The 7,996-nt window shown below is 45.2% G+C and overlaps 2 protein-coding genes across 2 annotated transcripts; both read right to left on the reverse strand.

The window, feature by feature from the left end:
- Positions 1-124: 124 nt before the first annotated feature.
- LOC311057362 (cullin-associated NEDD8-dissociated protein 1-like) lies at positions 125-3,787 on the reverse strand (the record flags this gene model as incomplete). The annotated part of the gene is made up of 1 exon (XM_084074316.1): positions 125-3,787. The coding sequence occupies exon 1, from the start codon at positions 3,782-3,784 to the stop codon at positions 125-127; it is 3,660 nt and encodes a 1,219-aa protein (XP_083930442.1). The 5' UTR covers positions 3,785-3,787.
- A 3,132-nt stretch (positions 3,788-6,919) lies between these two features.
- Positions 6,920-7,996, reverse strand: LOC311057496 (replication factor C subunit 4-like; the record flags this gene model as incomplete). Its single annotated transcript, XM_084074456.1, has 1 exon — positions 6,920-7,996. One exon carries the CDS (start codon positions 7,994-7,996, stop codon positions 6,920-6,922), a length of 1,077 nt encoding a protein of 358 aa, XP_083930582.1.

Here is a 7,996-nt window from a genome sequence, read left to right on the forward strand (position 1 = left end):
TATTACAATTTTTCCATATCAAACATACTTTTCCCCCCCTCTTTAGTCATTGTCATTTCCCCCTGTGTACTGCAGTAAACTAAAGAGCGGAGGTGCCATGTTGCATCATGGATAAACACTATTCTTAGCTTGTGTCCATGGGCACAAGCTCTCTCTGGACGGAGGAAAAGATTGCGGCGAGCTTCTGATCTGACAAGATCTGAGACTTGAACTCTGACATGAGAGGAGAGTTCTTTGCTTCTGGGATAGCAAGTAGAGAAACAACAGCTTGCATTGCACTGTGCTTCAGCTCATCCTGTTTCTCCAAATCTTGCTTCGCTGAGCCAGCCTTCACACTGGCATAGCAGGTAGCTTGTAGAGGTTTGACCAGTTTGTCCAGTCTCTGGATAATGGCGCTTGGATACAGCGATGAGAGACGAGTCAGCATGAGAAACGTCACCATCTTGATGTCATTGTGGTCTTTGAGTCCGTCCTCTAAATGGTTGAGGAAGGTGAAGATGTCCAGTTTGTCCTGACAGCTTTCTAACAGAGTGTGCATGCACTCAAATGCTGCTTTCCTCAAATCAAAACCATCATCTACTGTGTGTCTGTATGGTCCCATCTGTACCTCTCTGATGAGTTCTTTCCTGACTTTGGTTTCATTATAAAGGTGTGGTAAAACAGAATCCAGCAGCTCCCGGATCAGACTAGGCTTATTATGAGCTGCTGAGTTGAATGTTGCCAAGGCAATGCGCCGAACATTTAGGTCTGGGTCATCTAGAGTCTTCAGGAAGTCGCCTATACAGTTCTTCAGTAGAGGGTCAATGGCCTGAGGATGATCAGAGATGGTGAACTTGACAGCTGCTACCACAGAGCTCCTGGTGTAAGTGGAACCTGACAGTAGCTTGCCCTTCAGCCTTGGCAGTAGAGTTTCAGGGTCTATCAGAGTTAACTTTCCCAGACATTCAGCAACAATTTTCTTGGTTCCTTCTTCCTGACACTCACAGTGCTTCAGTAGCAGAGACCACACTGACTCTATATAGGGCTTCAGACCTGGAAGTGAAGCTGAGCCTATTAACTCTTTTAGAGAGTGCAGTAATAGATACTGTCTTTTGGGCTCAGAGATCTCTGAAAGTATGAAGGGGAGGTACTCTGGAAGGTTCCCAACAGCGATTGAACCCAAAGCATAGGAGGCTGCTGACTTCACCTCTTCACTGGTGGAGGAGAAAGCATCAATGATGACAGTCTTGAGTTCTGGTTGGCTGCTGAGGTCCCGATGATGTCCAACTTCACCCAATGACAGCAAAGCTAACAGTCTGATAGAATCTGTGGAGCGGCTGTTCTTCACATCCTTTATGAATTGTCCCACTACAGCAGGTCCTTCGTTGGGACAGACTATGGTGAGTGCTGCCACACATTTAGCGATGGTGTAGTAGGCCTGTTTGTGAGGCAGTGCAGATTTTGAGTAGACTGGTCCTGTTAGCATCTTCATCAGGTCCAGGTAACCTAAACCTGCTGTATTTGTATGCACCAGAGCCTGGTAGAACTTCAACATGGCTGCCAGTGCTCCACCTTGCAGCAGTGGGGAACGAACCAGTGACATGAGCTGGTTGAGGATGTTTCCTCGGCTGAGCTTTTCCAGGGAGGAGGGGTGTGTCTGCACCAATGTGGACAGGACTTTTAACACTGTCTGAGACACGTTCATGTCATTCTCTGATATGAGAAGAGGAAGTTCAGCCAACACTGCATCTATCATGGCTGGAGTCACTGAGGAGCTATATTTCTTCAACAGTATGTCCAATGCAACTAATGTATCGAGTTTGAGATCTCTCTGAATTTTGTGTAGGAACGAGGCAAGTATGGGAACAGCTTCACGAAGAACCGGACCCAAGTCGACGTTCAGAGGAGAATGTGCTATCAGAGTCAGCACCCTAACAGTAGTAAGTTGTGCGACTTCATTATTCTTGAGTCGTTCCAGGAAGATGAGCAGTGTTCCAGGAAGTTCAGTGGGCAAACGGTCACCTAGGTTACAGATGATCTGGCCCATACAGGAAATGGCTCGTTCATTAACCTCCTGGTGAATGTCAATGGCTCGCAGGCGTCTAATTGTACAACTGAACAAGTCCTTAATGTAGGGGGAGGGGTCAAAACTCTCAGAGTCCTTTGGTTGACTGTCCAGAGGTCTGATCACCTTGACCAGCTGCTGTGTGACCTGCAGGGCTTCAGAGGTGATCTTATAGAAAGGGTCTCCCACGCAGGCCACAACAGGTGGGACAAGATCTTTGCAGATATGTGAAATGTGTGGGTGGAAGGTGTGGGGGGGCTGGGAGCAAAGGATCGCATACAAACACGACAATGCATCGATCTTCATGTTAGAACTACTGGACTGCTTATCATTCAGACTGAAGACTATACCTGGTATTAGTACTGGGATGTGTTGGACCACGGCTCCAGGCAAAACCTTCACCAGTTCAGTCAACAAATTGAAACAACAGTGTCTTGTCTTAACACTTTTCTCCTTTAACTGCTTATGAAGAGCTTTCACTATCATAGGAACCTGCCTTTGTAACAGGCTTAGAGGTGTATCTCCCTGCTCCATAGTGTCTGGATCAGACATCCACTTCTGAACCTTTCCAGTTTGTGTCAGCAGAGAGATATACGCATGGAACACATCTGCCTTCACGTTCTCCTCTCTCTCCTTGAAGCGGGAGATGAGTGCAGGAGAAACAGAGCGATAGAAATCATGCAGCATCTCTTGTCTGGTTGAGACGACACCATTCAGACACTTAGCCGATGCACGACGCACCTTCCAACTCACGTCATCATCATCACTGTATTCTTCATCACTACCTTGATAATCTTCATCGTTCTGTTCTGCGTCCACAGCGTTTTCATCCTCGTCTTCATCATAGTTGTAGTTGGGGTCGTAGGACAGGTAGCGCAGACACAGTTCGATCACCGTGGGAATGTGGGGGTGTACCTCTTTAGGACACTTCGTAACAAAGGACTCAAAGGCCAGAATGCAGTACTCTCTCAGTTCATCATCGTCAACGTTACAAAACTTCACCACCAATGGAATGATCTTCTCCAGGTATTCGCCTATGTGGTGTCCAGCCTGTCTGCTGATAGCAGCCATACACTGGATGTATGTTCTGGTAGTTGACATGTTCAGTGCACCCTGTGCGCGTCCCAGTTCAGACAGCAGGTGTTCAGTTATGCCATTGAACACCTGCTTCTCACATGACATTGCAAGGTGACCCAGGGCCATGATGGTCCTCTTTCTGACAGGCAGGCGAAGAGAAGTGAGCAGGGGAAGCAGACAACTCAGGATTGAGGGATGAAAAGTCACCAACAATCCTCCCTGTCTGCAGAGCATGTCGGCCATGATGTCAAGCGCCTTCTGCTGAACGGACACGTCTTCCTGTTTGGCGATAGCACTGGTCAGTCTGGCAATTATCTTCTTACAAACTTTGGCTGACAGCACTGAGGAGCCTATAACAGTCCTGAGTCCAAAGGATGAGATGTTTTGTAGCTGCTCTTTATCAGACAACGTGTTGGTCCACAGTGTGTCCATGATGGTCTCAACATGGCACTCACTGACCTTGCTCACCAGAGCGCCCAGGCATTTAATAGCCAGATTTTGAACTTCTCCATTGTTATCCTCCAACAACTTCAGAATCATATTCACCACTTTCTTCTCATTGCCATCGTCCAGTTTGACTGAATCCCTCTGCAGCTCAGAAATCAGGTCATTGGTTGCCATGAACCTGAAGTCCTTGTCACTTGACGTCATTTTATCCAACATATTGGAGATGTCGAGAGAGGGGGTCGCCATGTTTGAGTCTGGTTATGCTCGAGGTTAAGCCAAGCCTCCTTCCTGATAAGGTAGCACTTGCTTTGTCAATATACACAAAACACAGTAGATGAGTAAAACTCTCTGGCTTGTTCTCCGTTCGCTATCCTATTCAGGAGCTTGGATGTGTTAACTAGACTAGTCTCTGTCAACAATGGGATCTCTCCTTTTTATGCTGCCGATGATTGATGTCACAGTTACTGTAGGTCCAACATGCATTGTGATTGGTGCATTGTCTATGTCTTCAGATATAGAAATATACAACTCAGAGCACCTGTATCCAAGACACAACCTCCGCCAACTCTTAGTGAGGATATAGGCGAGGGGAGGCAGGTCAAAACCATGCAAGTCTATTTGTATAGCTGCTATACAATTAAACTTGTCTTGTCTTGACTACACTGTATTTAGGCAACTGCAATTCAAAGTGCTTTACACACAGTAAACAGTAAGCCCGACATTTTTCGGAGCGGCAGCAGCAGCCCTTTTCTCTTCATTAAATCTTATAGGCCTACTGTATTGGGACAATTCTACCCTTTACACTGACAGCTCTAATATAACAAGAAAAAAGGAAGTAACCATCTATCATTTACTGTGATCTGAAAAAAAAAAAATGTTTGTATTGTATAAAGAAACAATCACTAAACGTTCTATTCATTAAACCCTCTTTGTTACACAATGTAGCTGTTAAACTCCTGGCGGAGCTGAGATAGGAGGTATGGGCACAGGTAGCAACAGTGCAGTGTGTTGACTGTACCCACAACAGATAGCCCAACCTGTGGAACTTGTGACTTCAAACAGCTGTTATACCTTTCAATCCGGGAACCCCTTTGTGTAACATTAGCTGTTGCTATATATATAGCAACATTTTTTTTTTATTTTTTTTTTAATGTGAAGTTTTTCAGAAAAATTAGGTCAGGATTTAGAAAGCGTTTTTACAATCGGCCTCAGGTCTAAATGGGTGCTTGAAGGAGTAGTTCACCCAAAAAATCACTTATTTTCTATCAATTAAACACCCCATGAAGCCTTGAATTCATGGATTTGTTTAGTTTTTTGTCGCATTCCTAAGCCAATAATTTGATGACCGGGTGTATTTCCGGTAGGAAATACACCCAAATAATGGGGGTACGGCGAGATCACCGCAACTTTCGGCATTTATCAATATATCCTGACGTTGGCTTCATCCTACCGTAGGCTACGCTGAGATCTCACGTCTGGTCGAGACCAGTTGTTGACTTTGGCTGCGCCCGTTTATTCCATTGTAGACCTGCGGAGCAGCATTGTCTGACTGTCTGACAGGCATCTGGACACATAATCCACTCCTAAATGTATATCTACACTAATAAATAATCCCTGTGAAAATATAACATTTTATAAAGTAATTTAAACAAACTGCTTTAACAGTCATTCGGTTAAGCTTGCAGATCTGGCTGCATTGGCTATTTGAAAATAGCAGATCTACAAGCTCACAACAGGTCGCATCGCGACGCATTGTGAGCTTGTAGATCTGCTATTTTCAAAATATACGAGCGCTTCTGCGAGAGCAATTTCGGGACTCCCGACCATCTTTTGGAGTTATGTCATAGAGAGTTATGTAGGCTACACAACCTGGCTGGGTTAAGGATATAAACCCGATGATCGAATCTCTTATTAACGTGGCAGCACGGGATCACTGCCGCCCGCCCGAGTCTCACTTGTGCACTGCTCGGTTAACCTGACCCTGCCAGAGGTGGCGGTATTGAGTAACCAGGTTCCTCTGTGAAACAATGTGTGGAGCAAGCTGTTTGGATCTGGTAGCGTCAGGTTACTGCTCGGTATGGGTTAAATAAATTCATATACAAACAAGATGTGATTGGTATCATAATATGTCATTCATGTAGGCTACAAGCCTACGTGACAAAGATTGTACCGCTACGGATTACATGAAAGACACAGTTGGGCGTGTGTGTGTGTGTGTGTGTGTGTGTGTGTGTGTGTGTATGTGTGTGTGAGAGAGAGGCGTGTGCGTGTGTGTGTGACTTGACAGGCAGTGAGAGCCGGTGAAACTCTTTCTTATGGGCTTTTCATGCTTTATTTGGTCGTATTCTGGTTCTCCATGTCGTAAAATCAGGGCGTTTCGAGAATATTTAAGGGCGTGTTATTTAAATGACGCTCGGTTTCAGCCGTGACATTTATCAAGGCTGCGACCCAATGTACGCTAGGATTGGCTGTGTAGGATTCGTTGATAAATGTGACTTCGACTTTGGTGTACGGCCGAATATATGGAAATATATAAGCCGGTTTATACGATCCTACCGGATACATTAGCATTTTTCCGCCGGTAATGCAATTATTGGCTTAGGAATGTGACAAAAACTAAAAAACATCCATGAATTCAAGGCTTCATGGGGTGTGCAATTGATAGAAAATAATGTCCTTTAATGTAAAACTGTTTATAGTTCTATGGTGTTGGAGGTTTTGTTGGTGCTTGTACTTGTATAAGTTAGTGACAAATAAAAGCATCTGTCTGCCAAGAGTGAAAAACAAATGCTAGAGATGCTGTATGGCAGAGGATGGTATGCCTGATGACAAACTAGTACAAGACATCAAGGCGACAGAAGGGGGGGGGGGGGGGGGGGGTAGCATTTCAAAAACCTCAACTCAAGGACATTTTGCATGGTAAATAATCATGATGTGGACTGAAAATATACAGTATCTTGCTGTATGATAGACTAAAATTGTGCGAGCGTTTATTTTCCTTTTATTCTTGTACTAATCGTCGATCAGCACCGGACCAACTTTCACTTTGGGATGTGCATGTAGGTTTTCTTTTTCATCAGAAATGATTTAATAAGCTACAGTTAACCATTTCTAAATAGGCTTGAGTAAACAAAATCTGGTTTTGCAACTTATCAGCTGCAGTTGAAGAATTACTGTGGTTGCACTGTTTATATAATGTTTATATTTGACATATAATGTGTGTACATTTAGATATAACACAGTATTGTTTATGGTGGAATTAAAGAGGTTTTTGATAACAGGCCCAATGTCTGGAGGTCTTCAGAGGTACGCTAGGAAAGGTGATGTTTGTATGGTCTAGACAGGCGTGTATTAGTTGTTCTGGGAGGCCTGCTGCATGATGACAGAACACAGGCTCAATATCTGCAGGTACTCATCTGCTCCATCTACTAGGCATTTATCAACCACCGCCATCTTTTCTGTGATGGCTGACTTCTGCTTGTCATTCAGGTCTTGACCTATGACTGTCTCATGGAGCTGACCCAGGATTTGAGTGGCTGCATAGCCTTCATCTACAGTACTCCGCACAGCAATCTCTAGATTCTCAAACGTTCCCTTGTAACAGATCTGTGACAAATTGTCAATCATCTTGGGAGGGACTACCCCAGCTATCTCAATAACAGCTCTCTCTGTGATCTCCTTGTCCATGTTGAGACAAGCCGCACTCTGGAGGAAGGTGATTGCTTTTCGTAGGTCACCTTCCGACACTTTCACCAATGCTGTTATAGCCTCTCCAGAGTATTTAAGGTTCTCCTTCTGACAGATGTCCATCAGGCGCTCTTTTTGGATCTCATTGGCTAGAGGCTTAAAACGGAACTTGGAGCATCTGGAGGTCAGTGGCTCAATGATCCTGCTAACATAGTTACAGATGAGGCAGAAGCGTGTGGTACGAGACTCCTTCTCCATGGTTCGTCTGAGAGCGGCCTGGGCGGGGGCCGTCATGGAGTCAGCCTCATCCAGGATGATAATCTTGAAAGGAGGGCAAGGCTTTCCATCTGTGCGTTTCCCAGCCACAGTGAGTTGAGCAAAGTTCTTGACTTTCTCTCTGACCACCTGGATCCCTCGTTCATCAGACGCATTCAACTCCAGCACCCTCTTTCTGTAAAGCTCTGGACCATAGAGTTCTCTGGCAGCTGCTAGGATGGTAGAGGTCTTTCCTGTTCCAGGTGGGCCATAGAAAAGCAGGTTTGGGAGATCTGCCCCTTCCAGTGACTTCCTCAGTACTGCTATCACCTCTTCCTGAAACGCCACTTCATCCACACACTTTGGCCTGTATTTCTCCACCCAGGGGACAGGCATGGCTTTCTTCTCTGTGCTGGTCCCCGCTACTGCCTTGTCCTTCTGAGGTTTAGTGGCTTGGACAGATGCTTCCTTCAAAATCACTTGCAT

Source organism: Gymnoscopelus microlampas (genome assembly GCF_963454915.1).
Source record: "Gymnoscopelus microlampas genome assembly, chromosome: 12".
Classification (NCBI taxonomy): Eukaryota; Metazoa; Chordata; class Actinopteri; order Myctophiformes; family Myctophidae; genus Gymnoscopelus; species Gymnoscopelus microlampas.